The following is a 19,045-nucleotide window of genomic DNA, read 5'->3' on the forward strand; positions in this document are numbered from 1 at the left end:
CTATATATTTAAATTAAGTCGTTTTGGTCATAGCTCACGGCTAATTGCCTCTTGTGAACGATTTTCCATTATTCGTCTGGTATGAACGGTTCTTTAAATCTGCTGATGTAAAGCAATAGTAGTGAAACAGGAAATGGTTGGGCAGACTCCTTGAACTTAATGATTATTGAGTTTTTGAGTGGGGTTTTATAAAATACCAAAATGGTCTGTAAACAAGTCTTTTCTCGAGAACTGAATAGATCGAAATGTTGGGCTAAAGTTGTCCTACCTTTACCCCAGTCTTAAAGGTATGGACAATGATGTACAAGCAATATAAATAACAATAAAAAAATTACATTGCTAAATGACAGATGATGAAACACCCATTTCTATTTGATGCAGTTGATAAAGATATCCAGCTTATGGCTGATAATATTTTAAAAGCGAAAAATAAAATTGTATTTCCGAAAAAATTATTAAATTCATTGAGTCAGCCTAAATGTACTTTAACGCGGAGAATATTAAAAGTCGTTCATAACCGCCATTGTGAATCATTAAAGCTATAGTTAATTTTCCAAAACTTTGATATATTCATGATGACATATTGAAAGACCTTTAATATTTTCCCTGATCTGTGTAATCTTGTCTGCATGTACAGACACAGATAGATGTAGCTTCTAAAACATAACGTTCTAAACATGGACATGGTGTGCTTATTGTAACTTTAGTTGGAAATAAAAAAAAAACCCACTATACTTAACCCCATTAGTTATCTCAACGCATACTTAGTCATCTTGGTTCTTGATATAGTTTTTCTCAAGCATGTTAATTATCTGGCCTTTAATTTCTTTGCAAGCCTGCTGATGTATACTTTCCACATACACCACATTGTGTACTTGTAGGTGGTAAAGTCGAATTCCAGCTCGAACGAAATTCTCTCTTAAGAACGTTTTGAATTGAATATCTCTGATCCCGTGACAACAGCTTATGTTATAATGACCCCGTCTATCTTGATCACACAGCAAATCAAATATCTCGATCGTGTAAGTCTTTCAAAGATTTCCCGGAATTTTCTGTATCATGGTTTTGATTGGTAGGGTGATCGGAAGTCAACCAACCACAATCTGCGCATTTCTGAACACGTTCTTTAGACCAAGATGAAGTGCACAAAAAATAAAACGGAACGAAACGTGGGTATAAATTTAATTTGACTGTGATAACACCGGGGCTGGCTGGATTATCCATAGCATTTAATAACTAGACTGTGATAATATCATGTCGTGCTGGATTAATGTGCAGAGAGATCTTCAGTATGTTCTGTGTGTCCTTCTGCTTTGTGGATAAATAAAATAGATAAGTGCATGCTTCTAATTTGTTTTTAAATTAATTAACCATCATTAATAGGCTTCTTTCGGTCTAACCTACAATAATATAGTTCAATTCTATTTCAACGTAGCGTATTATCGGCAAATAATTCGGACTGTTTTGTTTATCGACAGAGTACTAGTATTGGCTATAATAAATTCAGATCCTTCACAATTTAAAAAAGACTGGTGGTTTTCGGCTTCTATTTGAAGCTTTAGACCATACGGCCTGTCATTGAATCAAGTCGCGTGGTTTCGACACAAAGCTTGTACCTGATAAAGATTAGAACCCACAGCTCAACGTCGTGTGTTTTCTCTGGACATTGATGGAAAATTGTACCTTTTGTCAGTACCGAAATGACCTAGTTTGAGTTATATGGGATTCTCCTGTGAAAAATAATTAGCAACATTTGGTAGTACATGTACATGCATTGAAAAGGAACATGGGGATGTCTTTACCCCACCCCACCTTTAAGGGTACGGGTGACACTGACCCAGTATGCTAATACAATAAACCATGCATGGACACGATGTTCTGGTGTATCTGATCGCAACTGACTAAAAGTACCACCACAACCCCACTCCCAAAGAAAAAAAATATCCAGATATCGCCGAACTTGGATTGTCTTATACTTCAGTATTGTCCGGAATATTGGCTGTACTTTAGACCAAGCAACTTGATTTTATACACATTTACATAGGCACACAAGTACATGTACCAACATTAATTCAAGGTGTGGAAAGTAATAAAAAAATCGGCAAATCTGTTTTCCTTAAATGTGCTCCAATGAGGCGGGGCAAATTCATTTGAACAAATTGGAATAATTGCTGCATAAGTAAAATATCTACCAAATTTGATTGGAATCTGTTATGTTGTTTAGAAACAAAACGTCGAAATTTGGTCATCCCTATGGAGCCAAGTTGTTATATTTCAACTAATCTGAACAAGCATTATGTGAGGAAGTCGAAAATAATTGAACGTTGTCTAAATTTATCACCGATTGGGTAGATCTATAATATTTAATCTTATCTACATAAGCCAAGAAACATAAATATCAAAAATGATTTTGATGATGTCTGTCTGAAATTGACATCGTTAATATACCAATTCCCGTCACTATGGGACACCATTATTATAACGGTTACTTCCAATTAGGAGTTTCGGAGATTATAGGATACCACATGTGGCACGGTTACGGGCTGTAATTATCAACCGATTGCAATATGATAATATTAATAATATCTCAGAGTAGGGAAACTTTTGGCACAGCTGCAGACCAAAGGTTGCCTCCTCTGAGATAATGTCACTGTCATCATGTTCTGTAAATTTCATTGCAGTCGGTTCATAATTACGGTCTCTAGCCGTGCCACATCGTCAAAACCGGGGAGGGGAGGGGGGTATTGGTTTAATTAACGCTAAGGCCTGTCATTGTGTCTAGGGGCGTGGTTTCGATTCGCCGCTTGTATGTGACAAGGAGTAAGGTCGTCTTTCCAACCTCGTGAGTTTTCTCCGGGACCTCCAGTTTTCTCCCACTGTTAAAGACCTCCACGCGCATGCGAGTTATTGAAATAAAATGTTAGTTCCGAAATTAGATATTATTAATGTAAGTTTCTTTGCAATCGGTTGATAATTACGATCCGTAACCGTGGTAATCTGATATCCCCGAAACCGCTGACCGGAGCTGGAGCACATAATATTGCCTTCTCTAAGACACTGTTAATGTTATCAGATTGTATACGTTTTATCTATATAGAGCTATCAGTTTTGCACACTTACCACATGTGGCCAAATAGTTCTCGAATCGACTTACCACATGTGACAAATAGTCCTCGAATCGACTTTACACCAGCCATTTGTAAAATCTTTTTTTTTTCAGTTTGTCAAAGCGAGGGCGGTGATTGTGTGGACGCTGGCAGTGCCACTAGATATACCACGGTATTCACTACGTCAGCTGGCGCTACTTACAGGGCGAAGGACTGTCTTTGTGGGTCTGGCGGTCAACCAAATAGTTGCCAAGGCGGCTTCGAGATATTGTAAACTTAAATTTGCATCATTTATATACTACATCTTGTTATGGAAACTGATCGACGTCATTAATACTTACGGTTATACTCAAACCGTATTCGGAAAAACTTAAACTAAAGTATTTTAAGTATTAAGCTTTTCCATTGGCTGGAAGTTAAAATCCTAATACAAATATTACCGCTTACCCAATGGAAAATCTCAGGTACATAAATATTTTAGTTTAAATTATGACAAACGATGTTATTGCCATCGATCAGTTTCCATAGCCCGTTACTTGATGTCCTTCAAGATAAATAAAAGCCTAACTTTACAACATTTCTTTGTCTATCCCGTATAAGTTTTAATTCCACTTTTTTTCTGCTATCTAATCTGTGATAAATATTGTGATTTCAAATGTGCAGTATTATAGTTCTATCCTTGAAGAGGAACCTCTTGTCCATGTTGGCTAAATTTTACAAGGCCAAGATAATGTTTGTCACGTCAAGATAATGTTTGTCACGCCAAGGTAATTTTCGTCACGTCACGATAATGGTTAAAGCTGCAAACTATAATTCCTGAACTCCTAGAAAGATACTTTTGATTATTTTAGTCTATTTTATTGATTTTATTAGTCGAGACTCTAGCACTGTTAATAAATCACTGTGCCCATTTTTTTTAAAAAAAAATATCAGTTTAGGATTGCAAGAGAAAATTTACAGTGGACATTAAATTTTTGTAAGCAAAGCTGCAAAGGTCTTGAAATTATAAACAAGTTTTCTTTTATCTTGTAATTTCTTCAAATTTCATAAGAACTACGTGATACAGGTATAATGGACATATAATGTTTTTATGAATTTTACGGAAAATGTATAAAATTATTTTTTGTTTAAATGATGTTTCACATTTATGCCCATTGTGTCACAGTTGTTTTTGTTGCTCCATTTTGAAATTTGAAGCATTTTTGTTTAAAAGCGACAACGCCGCAAAATTTGTTCAACTTCTTGTCATGAATAAATTCACATTTTGATGAGTGATTTAAGCAACAATTTTTCTTAATTCGTTTTTATCAACAATAAAAATGGAACAATATTTCATTATATCATGGTAGCTCCAAGAAAGTATACATTATATTTTGAACGTTTTTTCAACAGAACGACATAGAATGTCATAACTACGCGCTCGTTATAGCTTTTTTTCGCTGTTAGTAATTATAATCAATTGAACCAAAATTAAAGATCCGGAATTGAACTTCCCTTCTTTCTTTCTTTCTCGTTTGTTTTTATTGCAGAGCGCAGTACATGTGAATTTTCGCTAAGTGGCATTTGAACTTGCAAGTTCACGAGCGAAATCGGGGGGTTGGATGGCTGAATGGTTAGCGTGCGCGCGCTGTATCATAGAGTCTGTCATTAGTAGGGTGACCCACCATAAATAAATATCTCCATATATCTCGACAATTACGCCACAATATTTATATATATGCCAAGCCTCAAATCAGTTTCATACAATTATAGTCACTAAATAAACGATCATGTTGTACTTAATAAGCTATGACCATTAATCATATATAAATAATAGACTGAAAACTGGTTCCAAGAGTCGTCCATAACATCCAGACACTTTTGAGTAAAAGATAGGTTACGTGCCCGTGTTTTGAAATTAGTCTCGCTTAACCAGTCTATCGACCATTCTACGTCTGATTGACAGGTCGGGATAATCAAGACTACTTTTTTACGAAACGTAACAGAAAGCTAGAACAAGAAATTGAATTTAGAAATAAGCACGTTAGGTAGCTCAACAATCGTTTTAAGAAGCTTGTAAAAGTAAAATGAAACTACTGCTAGTATCATGTTCCTGCCTAACCCGAGTGATTCAGAGATATTATTTGTACTAAACCAAAAGATGCCGCTCTTAACGGTACAGTTAATGATAAAGCGATTTAAAAAATGAAACGAACGTAATTTCTAAATCTGCTGTAATAACCAAGAAGCTTAATTTAACTGCTATTCAAAATCGTCAACAATAAATTTTTTACGGCTGTAATAGTTGATAGATTTGTAGAGAATTGCACGTGCCATGGCTATTTATAGTATCATACTGTCAGAAAGTTGGTCTCGGCAAGGCGAATGTGCACGCTTCAGTGGTAGTCTCGAACTATCAGCGGTGGACTGTATTTCTGTGAGTACATGGGTCACCCTATCATTAGAGACTTTTGGCAAGCGGATTTTTCCCATCCATATCCGTATCGTATACGTGATACGTTGCGTCAATGTAGTTTTAGAGTTTTGGCAGATTTTAGAAATTTTTGGTTTCACTAATGTATCATTTCAGAAAGTTTAGCCCGTAGATCAACCAGTATGCAGACAGGCGGGAAAAATATGAAAATTCCGAGAACAACCCATCAAAAATAATGATTAAATTGCAGTCGTTATCACTGTTAAAATCACATCAAATATACACCTTCGTGTTCTAGGATACACAAAGATTCATAAAAACGCTATGATGCAACATTTCAGCGTCTAAAAGTAGCAAAAACGACGGTAAAAGGACGACAGTGTTATACGGACCATTTCCGTATGAAAGCTGTTCCATACGTGCTGCCGTATCCGTGTGCCGTATCACGTATGTGAAATACACAGACATTGATGACGTCACACGCAAAATCCATACGGATACGCGATACGGACCAGGAAATTACGCTTGCCAAAAGTCTCTACTGAGTCGACTGGCGTTGCCTCGAATCCCCGGTTGTACGTGACAACCTCGTGGGTTTCTCCGGGTCCTCCGGTTTCCTCCCACTGCTAAAGACCCCTATGCGCAAGCGAATTATTGAAATAAATAAAATGTTAGTCCCGAAATGACCTAGTTTGTGTCGAGTGGACGTTAAACCCCATTTCTCTCTTTCTCTCACGAGCGAAATCTAAGGCTAGATCATCTGGATAATCGAGGAGGTCGTAAAGGGGAAGAAGCGACCTTTCACATGCACCCGCATCGACTAAGTGCCGGATTTAGGCACTTGAAAAAAAAACCCTACATCTTTGGGCCCCATCAATCTGCACAGACACCACAATTGTATGTTTAATTAATGTGCGCTGTAGTTTTTAAGATAGCTTGTGTAGCAAATGCGTGTGTAATTTTGAAATAGCTGAATGGGCGCGTAGCTGCTGGCAAGGCGGTCGAGGCAGAAGCAGGCCCAAAGCTATCTAGCCATGCGCGATGGCTGGGTTGTTTTTGCGTTTTTAACTCAAGCACACATTGAAGTCGCATAGTGATATTTGATCGGAAGGAACGTATAATAGCATCTGAATTATTCATAGCATAACACTGTAGCGGCGTCTTGTCTTGCCCGCCGTTACAATTGATACTAAGTCATCAAGTCTTTGCGCAAGTAAACACAGCTTCTCAAACGCATAATTTGCAACACATAGCACATCGGTTTGATTGAAAAAAGTAATGCTAACGCAGATAGTGAAAAGTAGGTAACTGAATTTTTTTTTTAATGACAATTCGTTCTACATTATCGAAGCGATATTTATAATGATGTACGAGACGACATGCCACCACCCAAGTGGAATCTGACCAAATGTCGCGTTGCATTAGTCGCCACCAACACTTTCCTTACCAAGATTTGTGTACTATAACCAAATACTATTAACATTTAAATATGGGAATGGACTTCATATAGTGAATGTGACGTTTGGTCATGTGCGACGCGGTGTGCCATTTTAAGCGGGAAAAGGAAAGAAATACCGCGTAGCCTTTGGAATTAATCAAATTACATAAATTATTATGCGGTAAGCTTTACCTTTATTTTAATGGGAATTGGTATATACTGAGCGCCATGGAAAACGCATCACTTAGTTTTTCGTATAACAAACTGATCCTGTAAATATATCTTATTTATTTTGCTTCTTATTGTGAACAATATTCAAATGGGAACACATCAATAACAACACATTTGTACACTTATGGATGTTTAATCTGCAATCAAGGGTACAAAGTCAAAGGGGTCAAAACCAAAAGTACGACACAGATGTCAGTAGCGCGAGTGTCCTCCACGGGCCACCATCGCGGTAGGCTACAGCATTAACGCGACCCCTGCAAATGTGTAGGGCGGTCCGGTGATGAAATGTGAATCCTCCCCACACCATTACACTTCCCCCACCCCATCGATTCGTTTCAAAGACGCAGCAGTCTGCAAGACGTTCCCCAAGACGTCTCCACACACGTTGACGGCCATCAGCGTGATAAAGATGAAAGCGACTCTCATCACTGAAGAGCACACTTTGCCAGTCTACTCTTCTCCATGTCTGGTGCCCGTCTTCATTAGCCCAGTATAGGAGCAGAACAGTAGGACGTTAAACCCCATTTCAGTTCATTTCATTTCCATGTCTGGTGTCCTTGAACCCATATCAAACGCCGCTGACGATGATGATCCCTGAGGATAGCTCCAATATAAGGTCGTCGTGCACGGAGTCCTACTTCTCTTAGACGACGTCTTACGGTGTTGGCACTTACTGGTTCTTGTCTTCCGACGACTGCTGCACCTGTTCGAGTCGCTGGGCGGAATCTGTCACGCAGATGAGTGACCCGGATGTAGCGGTCTTGAGCCTGGGTTGTAACGCGTTGTGGACCAGGACGTTGACGGTCACGTGTTGATCCAGTAACTCGAACACGTTCCACCAACCTTACAATAGTGGACTGATGACAATTGAAGTGTCTGGCAATAGCACGTGTAGACATGCCAGTCCTGGACATTCCCGTGGCTTCATTCCGTTGATTTTCAGTAAGTCTCGGCATCTCTAGCTCGATTCCTTCACACGTCCAACAACAAATTACGACAGATTGACGTTTCACAGTTCATGTACTGCACATTATGTTGAAAACATGCTTTTAAAGGGCTCACACACAATGCTGCACATGAATATTGGGTTTTTCATGTGCATCTCGTGCAATTTTTTTTTGTGCACACGGGCCGATATTTTTTGCGTTTGGGAGCATTGTGTGAAACAATAGTTCATTGTATTGCATAATATTATACATACAAAACCACCTAGTAATAAAATATTTGGGAAAAAAAAGTGATGCGTTTTCCATGGCGCTCAGTCTTTAAGCTATGAGCGGTACACTTAGTGAGCAGCTTAATTGGATATTAAGGGAGTTTTAAGTAACTATTTATACGCCCCTGTCCGTCCGGACATCCGTCTGTTCATATTTTTTTGTGCACACTCTACAGGTCAAAATGTTAATCCGATTTTTACGAAACTTAAAACATAGGTTTATATCCCAAAGACCTCGGCTCCTTTCAATATTGGCGCATATCGAACCCTGATGGCCCCTGATTGTATGAAAAATCGAGTTTTTAGCTTGTGGGCCCTCTAGAGGTCACAATTTATATCCGATGTAAAAAAAAAGAATGTTTAAATATATTATTGTTCCACCATACTGACGGTTGAGTTCGAATTTCATGAAAATCTGATCGAAACTGTCCAACAATTTTTATCTTATTCTAATGAAACTTAAAATATATGTTAAACCACAAACATCTCAGTTCATTTCGATATTCACGCATATCGGACCTTAATTTCGTGGATCAAGGCCCCTGATTGTACGAAAATTCGCGTTTTTAGCTTGTGGAGCCTCTAGAGGTCACAATTGTATCCGATTGCGATGAAACTAAAATATATGTTTATATCCCACAGATACTTGTCTATCTCTTGCAAAATGTGGACGTATCTTAATTTGTCTTGCATAACAACCGCTTGTTTGTAATCATAAGTATACAAAAAAATGCGCAAATGAAGTCCCCATAACCACCCACTACTGTGACTGGGTGCAAGACAAAAGATATCAGTGGTGGAATCATTTCTATGCATCAGAATCTTGCCAACACGTGTAGTCTCGTTTCTCGTATCACCCGGGGATAAAAAACGGAACACTGGAAGACGGGTGTTCAGTTTGATGTAATGTATTACCCCCCACCCCTTTTCCTCGCCGTAAAACCCCAATCTGTTTCACAGAGAATTACGAGTCTAGAGTAAAATCTCTGTCAAAGATGGCTGCCTTAACACGTGCCGTCACAGCACGCGGCGTCAATCATTGACTGAATGGTGCGTGCATTGTTTACATAAGACATTACTGCTTCGGGCGGAATGCTGCCTTATAGTCATTTTAATACCCATTTACACTAAATAGGAAATAATTTTTACCTACAAATACGTCAAACGCCTTTATTTATTTTTCCAATACATAAAAAAAAAATGTTTTAGAATTTAATTTGTCGCAAGAAAAAAGTTAATATTTCTGGCTCATTAAGTCGCATCGATGTCATCCTTATCAGTGATTGTAGCGGCCTAGCGAAAAATTCACTGCTGATCAGTGTGGTAAAACCCATGTACCCGCAGTCCTGCTGACCATGCTAAAATTCACAAAGCTGAATATGTCACGATTGAATGACGTCTGGTAAGGGTAGAGAGCTTGGTTGTTGGTGTCCTATTTTGTGGTGGGTGAACAAAATTTAATCGAAGAGTCTTACAGCATTCGATGAGCCAGTAACCATGATAATACAAACAGCAAGCCAGCTTATTTGACGGCATTTCTTGTCTTGGCATTTAAGAATACTCAAATTGTGCATTGCCAACGGGTTAAATGTTTATTGTAACAAGGGTAAGTGTGATCTCTTGTAATTGATTCATCCATATATAGGTATGTATTAAAGATACATTATTTACGAGATACATTTGGATATTGTGGGTTTTTAGTTTGGTTTCAAATGCTATATAAATTATTATTTATTCACATGACAAACGTATAATCATCTCTCTAGAACATCGGATGGCGGAGATTTAAGCAGATTGAAATACGATCGCCATTTAATGATTTAATTTAAAAATGGAGAGGCGAGACTTAGTCTCGATTAACAAGTAAGGCTGCTACGATAAAATACATTCTTTTCAACATCTTGTCAAGCTTCAAACAGTAATTACGTCGCTCAGAATATTTTTAAAAAGAATTCGAATGAAATTTGAATATATTAATTATCTATTTTGGAACTAGTATAGCAAGAACGACCAGCTCTAAATATTACATAATGCATCTTTAATGTGGTTAACTCTCTGTACACGGTCCAGAATGTCGGCAACGAATGTATGATAACTACAGACAACTTTATGCAGGACCGGATTTACCTCCAAACTCCCCAAACATTCCACCAGTTGAAGATTACTGTAGGCCTATACTAATTATCAGGGCCCCTAAATTGACACATAGCCTACTATGCCTATTGGTAAACCCTACCTGACTTAATGTCTGTGATTCATTAAGTTTATAAACCGTCATCGTTACAAAAGGTTGCATTTAATAAGCCCAGGGAATGATATCCATACAAAGCTGTGTGTTATATAATGCCTTATTTTCTCTTTAAATGCCCTTTAAAGGGACAATAACACTCTTGCTGGCTTGACAGCTCCAGAAAATAAAAAATAGCCTTATTCTAAGTACTAGATGTGTTAGTGTCCTACCTGTTGTGTAAATTATCTATTAAATCCTATTTTACTTGTCCAAAGGGTTCAAAAATATTTTTAAATCCAAGTCACATTTGAAAAGCTTTACGTCAGGCTTTTCAAATCATTTAGTTGAATTTTTCCAATTTTTTTAAATTAGGTGTGTTAAGATGAAATTTGTATCATCAATTAATTGGAATATTGTAAAATAGTACAATTTGTTGACCAGAATAAAGATTAGGACATATTATTCAGTTACAACAAGAGTGGTATTGAGCCTTTAAAGATAACAAATGGAAGAAATCTAATTATATCTGATATCCGTAAACTATCGTATTTTTCCTTTGTTTTTCAGAACTCTGTTTATTCTAACTTACTTCCCTTAGATAACAGCTATGTAATGCAGAATAGAAGAAGTTGGTTAGATGACCATACTTGCCGATGATGATGCAGCGCGGCGCGATAGTTACGCTTGTTAATTCTGTCAGTGCAGCGCTACTGATATATATATGAACTCGTTATAATAAACTGGTTTCTGTTTCTCCTCTTTTCAGTACAGATGTCGAGCTTAATTTAAAAAATATCGTCGCATATATTATTCTTATAAATATATTACTGATATTTCTTACATACTTATTATAATTTAATTCTTTTCAGATTGTCAAACCGTAAACGATACTATCTGTGTACCACACAATATGAATCATGTATTTAACGCAACTTATATTAAAGGACCGGCACTCTACTTGGGTTATTTCTGTGTCTGTGGTGATAATGGAGTTGTACAAAACTGTACGGAATCAACCTTTCTGAACTTGAATTGAGTATTCACCCAAACCGCAGGCACCTGAAGGGATTAAAATTTCTTACATTATCTTGTCTAGAATACTCCAGTTGAATACTAGTCAATATTATGTGAGACGTTTTATTTTAATCTTTTCAAGTGACTGTGACCCGTATGACTTTATTGTTAATGTGTATGGGTGTTTAAAATTTGTGAATTCATTCAATTAATAAAAGGCATTTGTAAATTCAACTTTATGTAATACACTGTTAAAAATATTTTGGTTATTTTACCCTAAAATTACGGGCAGCAAAAGTTGCCCCTAAATCATAGGTAAAATTACACCATTAGTTATTTAACAATTTACTGTCGAAGGACATATCTGTTAATTTACATCTCTTGTAAAAATACATCACAATGTTAATTTACATTTCTTGTAAAAATACATCACACTGTTAATTTACACTTTTGTTAAAAATACTAATATTGGTAATTTTACATGCAAGATTCGAGCAATAGCCCCGGGTAAAATATTTCGTATTAATATCACTTCAATATATATTGAATATCGATAATCCTGTTTGGTGAACGAGAGCATGGTTCCAGGCTTTCAGATGTAAGCTCGCGGTACTATCTATTTGCAGGCATTATAACCCTGCTTTACAGACAGTCCGGCTCAACTAACACTGGCCAATCGGTTTAATTTACCGTCTTCAAGTGAACTTGAAAACGAGATAATACAACCTACGGCCAGAAAGTCAAAACATTTTTTTTTATGCAATTAAGAAAATACTTACAAACTGATTAACGTACGCTAAATATCAATACACTTTATAGATCTTATAAATAATGGAAACTAGATATACATGACATGCAATATACTAAATTTACAAGATGTGATTGTCCATATTATGGTTAATAAATTGAAATGAATACCATAAGAAGATAATTATTAGGAATGTTTCGTTTCTATGGAATACTAAAATACAATAAGAGATAGTAAATTTACCGAATAAGTAAATTTACCGAATAAGTAAATTTACAAAATAACGTGAATAAACGTAAGTCTGTAAAATGACATGCTGGCTATGTTATTTTCCGTTCAATATTTTAAGGTAAAAACAAATTCTTTAACTGCTGTAATTTTACTTATATTTCTTACCTAAAAGTAAATTACATAATAATGTGAACAAACGTAAAATCTGTAAAGTAACACGCTTGCTGAATATGTCTTTGATTCCATCGCCACTTATTGCCAAAAAGACATGAAACTCGATAAACATACTTGAAACTCGGTAAAAATACATTAGACTTGGTAAAAGTAGTATATGTTGTAAAATATACCGATAATTGAGGTACAAAAAAACCTTGTACTACTGTAATTTTACATTCATTTCTGACAGTTTACCTGGTGGTTGTAACATCATTTGCTATTTGGTTGTGGACTTCAACGGTCACTGTTAATTGGTTGTGTGTTGAGAAATGTTAACAAAAATATTTCAAGGTTTGCTTTCATTACTATTGAATAAAACATTTCTGTGATTTCAACATTTTACGACAACCAATTTGGGCTACGGTACATCTTCCTATAGTTTGAATACACTGAACATTACTGTATTTTGACGTTACGTATGTAAAAATAAATTATTTCACGGTAAAATCACCTGTATATTGTTTTTTTTACGACTATTTGTACTATCACTCCTGTTTGGTGTAATAAAACATACATACGTAAAATAACATACAACTACGTAAATATTTTACCACATTCTTACGGTAAATTAACATTTATTTCTAACAGTGTAGTTATGCTAATTACTGATAAATTTTATAGACTAATGGATTTTGGACTAAAGTTATATGCAAGGTATCTTATAATGTTTTAGTTTTTTTCTGTTATATATCTTCAAAGGGCGTATAGCTCTATTCTTTGGAAACTTAAGGTAGACAAAAATAGTTCTAAAAGCACATATTAATGTAATATGATTGTCCATAAAGTGCTTTATGTTCAGTTGTTTAAATATGTTATTGTAATTTCTTATCAATGATGTTCGGTGAAATACGTGAGAAGCCCAAATTGAACGGCAATCGTTTGCTTGTTCTATTATACAATTATTATTTTTTCGTTTTTAATTATTTCCGCATTGTCTTGTGTGCTATGTTTTTTCTTTGTTCATTACAAATGGCACTCGTAACCACAGGGTACACAACTCCGTGTACTGATTTCAAAATATTCATTGTGTCTTAAATATTGTATATTAGGATCCCACATTTTCACGATAAGATAACGACATCAATATTGATTGAAATGGACCGATAATGGATATTATTAGGTTAGAGGTTTAGCTCTTTTCAAGACTGTGATAAATTATGCTTTACATTTTCAATTTGTGATTTTGTTATCTGTCACTGTTTCTACTTCAAACAGACACATTATATGAGTACTGATATGACGTGAACATTGTGTGTGTTTATGAATTTCAACAGAAAAAATATTTTTGTTAAAATGATCTCCAACATAATGTTCATTGTCTGTATTTTGTGTTTTGCTCTTTCCACATTTTGTAACGATATTGGACAATTCCATATTTCAACCTTTGTATGTCTGTTATAAATTATAAACCGATCAATGTATGAATATATATTATTATTGATATGAAGGATTGTTTTAGTGTTATATGTAAATATTAAGTTTTCAGGTGGGGATATAATTATTTGGTCCAAAATTAAATATGTCTATAACATGTTTGTGTAATATTTTTTTTTCTCCGATTAAATGAGCATAAAACCTATGTTTCATGAGCGTCTAACACTACAATCCCTTCTTTTGACTCCCTTAGTCGCGGCAGTCAACAAATATTGTCAAATATTACGGGCGTTCATTTGCACTTCACGTTGTGTTCCTAAATTACCATCACTGCGACGTTGTAAATTCATTAATAAACCCAAACAAGTATGGCAAACTAGATTTATATACTATTACCTATTAAACGTTAATCAGACCTAAAACCCCAAAAGTCCAAACACCATCTTATGCGCCCGTCGGTCTGAAGTACGGATGATTTCTTGTTAAAACCTACATGGCGTCTTATATATTCTATTGGTAGTATATAATGAACTATAACTGCCAGCTCTATATTTACCACTAGCTAAGGCAGATTAGCAGTAAAACCAACTATACGTTCTCCGCACAGTCTATGAATGAAGAGTGGGCCCTAGGCGATTCGAATTTGTATCAAATTTACTTAGAAAGTTTGGATGAGTAATACCTGAAGGGTGGGGGGGGGAGAGGATTAATCCCAGGATAAAAGAGGCAATTCCTTAAAGATGCATTACTCAAGAGCAAAATCTACCTGTTGCAGGTTTTTCTTTGAACCATAAATATTATATAAATTATTAATTAGACATTTAGTAACATGACAAGACCACAGGCAACTCTATGTCATCGGATAGCACCGATTTTAAGTAAATGTGAACGGTTAATTTAATGATTTAATTTAAAAATGAGGAAGCGACGTTAAGTCCCGGGTAACCAGTGCCGTGCTTACGATAATAAACAATCAATGAACACATCTTGTCAAAACTACAAACAGTGGTAATTTCTCTTAGACTAAAGTAATTTGAATGACATTTTCAATATATTCATTTTGCATTATCTATCTAGCTCTTTATTTAAATATTACATAATGCATCTTTAATAATAACAATTAGTTAAGGCCCCGCGTTCCCTATTTGCTTCTTAACATCATTAACATACGGACCTAGACCTTTGACCCAACACTTGCCTTATAAGGAAACAGTGTGTATCTGGGTTTTTTTCAAAGAATAGTTCCTTGTTAAATAGATGAGTGGGATCGAAGAGTGAACTATAGTGAAAATGATTTTTTCCCAAGAAATCACCTTAACCGATTAACCTTATTAATGCAACTTAACCCCATATCGCAACGATTACCAAATGTTTAATGTGTGCTCTTATAGCCACTAAGTAAGAATTGACTCACCTTTCCAAAACATCCATAGAGCCTTGATAAACAGAAGCAATACTATAACAATAATTGGCCGCGCCCCTCCGTTGCTAGTCAGACAGTCTAGTTAGGGAAACCACGGTCATAGGCCTACGAGCCAGGGGGAGGGGGGGGGCTGCCCCCTAACTTTCGGGCAATCTGACTTTTCGGGCAGACGATAAAGTGAAAAAAAAAAAATTATTTCATCTACTTGGCAAAATAATGTGCCTGAAATCTAATAAAACACTAATTTTACTTTTCTTTTAATTGAATACCACGAACTTTTGTATTAAATTGACTATGGATTAAAACATTTTGTCTGGAGTCACTCTACTTTGTGCGACATTTTTCGGGCATCGATTACTATTTGAGCATGCATCTGCAACATTCTGATTGGTTGGAATTCAGGTCGACATAGAGTCGGATTTCGGTTACAAAACCATTGGACATCTTTGGAGTTTTAACTCGCAGGCTACAATAGCAGAAAAACGCATTTGCGGCGGTTAAATTTTCTCCGTGAGGGCGAGTTTGGAGTTGCTTAACTCGCAGGCTACAATAGCAAAAAAAACGCATTTGCGGCGGTTAAATTTTCTCCGGGAGGCCGAGGCCCCCATACCCCGCGACGATTGATTGGCTGTTTGGGATTCGGGTCAGCCAAGTAGGCTATATTGGACGGACCATATTGAAGTTGCTGTATTCACGGGCTGGAATAGCAAGAAAACGCGTTTGCGGTCGTTAAATATTCCAAAATTTTCGCCTCTCGCAGAAGACCGGTGCCGCTGTCTGTAAACCCGAAAATTTTTCGGGTATATCGGGTTCTGCCCCCTAACTGTCATCGATCCCGTACGCCTATGCTCTGAATGATGTCTGAGTAAAATATATTAATTTGTAACCTTTATGCGCGGTCACATATTTTCTCAATAACATTCAATTTCTTTTACTGTTAATTGTGTGTGTGTGTGGCGGGGGGGGGGGGGAGGTGAGGAGGCCTATATTTGGATATAATTCAGCTTGGTTTTCCCTTCGACCCGCTTCTGTTACCTTGATCCCCAGTAAATGATTACTCCTTTCGTGGAAAGGTGGAGTAGGACTAATAGGCTTTTATAGGGTAAAGTCTAGAGCCAACTGCATGCATATTTCGTCAAGGTCGCGAGATGTGAACAGGCCTGGGGCACGTGATTGTTGGCGAGATTTTGGGTAAGGACTAGGTTTAGGGGTAGGGTTAGCGATAGCCCTGTTTACATCTCGTGACGTTTGACCAAATCTGCAGTTGGCCTTAATTTTTAGACCTAACCCATATATAGCCGACCAGATAACAATTCCGTTAACAAAATAAATACACTATTCTAATGATCTGAGTTGACTATTTGTCTCTTTCACTCGAGAAGTAATCATATCCCGAGGGAACATGTGCTATCTATCTGTGGAAATAAAATGAAATGGGGTTTAACGTCCAACACTTTTGCTCCGATTGGGCTAATGTACTATCTATCAGTGAAATTTTTCCCAGACAGCGACACTACAGTCTACTCTTATTTATAATTCAAACTGTCAAGGGTTCTTCTACGTGCACCCCAATGTGGACACTCGTGGACCTCGGGTTTTCGTCCATCCGGACGTCTATACGTTGTCCCTTGTCAGACCCTCTGTCTTTCACCGCTGACATGCGGGGAAGAACGCCGGGAAATACCAACGACTTTTCTCGGCTAACACCGGTACTACCATCTTCAATAGAAGTCTTGATCTCGACTTAACTACGTACATCTTATCAAGCTAGATGTTGTAAAACTCGCGGTCGTTGCTTCAGGAACATGCGGTACTACCAGGTTAGTTAGCCAACGTCTCACTCGCTGAGTTCTACCGTGGCTCCATTCTATCTTTGGAGGTGTATAGCTTCAAAATGTATCCCAATTAATTTTTCAGAACAAGACTAGCTGAAACGCAGTTAATACACATAAATATTGCTATCAAATGATATTACCTATTATGATAGACTCAATGTTAAAAATTGTTAGCAAACGATGGTCTTTAAAGGGACAATAACACTCTTGCCGGCTTGACAGCTCCAGAAAATAAAAAAAAAGCCTTATTCTAAGGGCTAGATGTGTTAGTGTCTTACCTGTTGTGTAAATTATCCATTAAATCCTATTTTACTAGTCCATACGTCAGGCTTTTCAAATCATTTATTTGAATTTTTCCAATTTTTTTAAATTAGGTGTGTTAAGATGAAATTTGTATCATCAATTAGGCCTAATTGGAATATTGTAAAAGGCTGGGGCTATTTGCCACATGTGGTAAGACAATCCGGAGACTATTTGCCACATATGTGGCAAGTCTCCGTACCGCAATTATCAACCGATTTCAATGAAATTTACAGATAACGATAACATTAATAATATCTCAGCGTGGGTAAAATTTCGACCACTTCCGGTTAGCGGTTTCGGAAATATCAGGTTACCACACATTTCATGTGGCACGGCTACAGACCACAATTATCAACCGATTTCAATGAAACTTGCAGATTATAATTACTTTAATAATATCTAAGAGTAGCTAAAATTTTGACCACTTCCGGTTAGCGGTTTCCGAGATATCAGGTTACCACACATTTCATGTGGCACGGCTACAGACCACAATTATCAACCGATTTCCATGAAACTTACAGAATATAACAACATTAATAATATCTCAGAGTAGCCAAAATTTCGGCCCTTTCCGGTTAGCGGTTTCCGAGATATTAGGTTACCACACATTTCATGTGGCACGGCTACAGACCACAATTATCAACCCATTTCAATTATAATTGATTACATTAATAATATCTCAGAGTAGCCAAAATTTCGGCCACTTCCGGTTAGCGGTTTCCGAGATATCAGGTTACCACACATTTCATGTGGCACGGCTACAGACCACAATTATCAACCGATTTCAATGAAACTTGCAGATTATAATTACTTTAATAATATCTCAGAGTAGCCAAATTTCGGCCACTTCCGGTTAGCGGTTTCCGAGATATCAGGTTACCACACATTTCATGTGGCACGGCTACAGACCACAATTATCAACCGATTTCCATGAAATTTACAGAATATAACAACATTAATAATATCTCAGAGTAGCCAAAATTTCGGCCACTTCCGGTTAGCGGTTTCCGAGATATCAGGTTACCACACATTTCATGTGGCACGGCTACAGACCACAATTATCAACCCATTTCAATTATAATTGATTACATTAATAATATTTCAGAGTAGCCAAAATTTCGGCCACTTCCGGTTAGCGGTTTCCGAGATATCAGGTTGCCACACATTTCATGTGGCACGGCTACAGACCACAATTATCAACCGATTTCAATGAAACTTGCAGATTATAATTACTTTCATAATATCTCAGAGTAGCCAAAATTTCGC

At 36.8% G+C, this 19,045-nt stretch overlaps 1 protein-coding gene across 4 annotated transcripts in view; it reads left to right on the top strand.

Annotated features, from left to right (window-relative positions):
- Positions 1-14,375, top strand: part of LOC126812342 (uncharacterized) — a 68,284-nt gene extending 53,909 nt beyond the window's left edge. For 3 of the 4 annotated variants that reach the window (XM_050538699.1, XM_056098444.1, XM_050538698.2), the window contains one exon: positions 3,221-4,600. In XM_050538699.1, the coding sequence (XP_050394656.1) occupies positions 3,221-3,381 (161 nt within the window). In that variant the 3' untranslated portion in view covers positions 3,382-4,600. Of the gene's footprint in view, positions 1-3,220; positions 4,601-11,504 lie in introns of those variants that run through there. The other variant, XM_056098446.1, reaches the window with a different exon arrangement.
- The last annotated feature ends 4,670 nt before the right edge of the window (positions 14,376-19,045 follow it).

The sequence above is a fragment of the Patella vulgata genome, chromosome 2 (genome assembly GCF_932274485.2).
Source record: "Patella vulgata chromosome 2, xgPatVulg1.2, whole genome shotgun sequence".
Taxonomy (NCBI): domain Eukaryota; kingdom Metazoa; phylum Mollusca; class Gastropoda; family Patellidae; genus Patella; species Patella vulgata.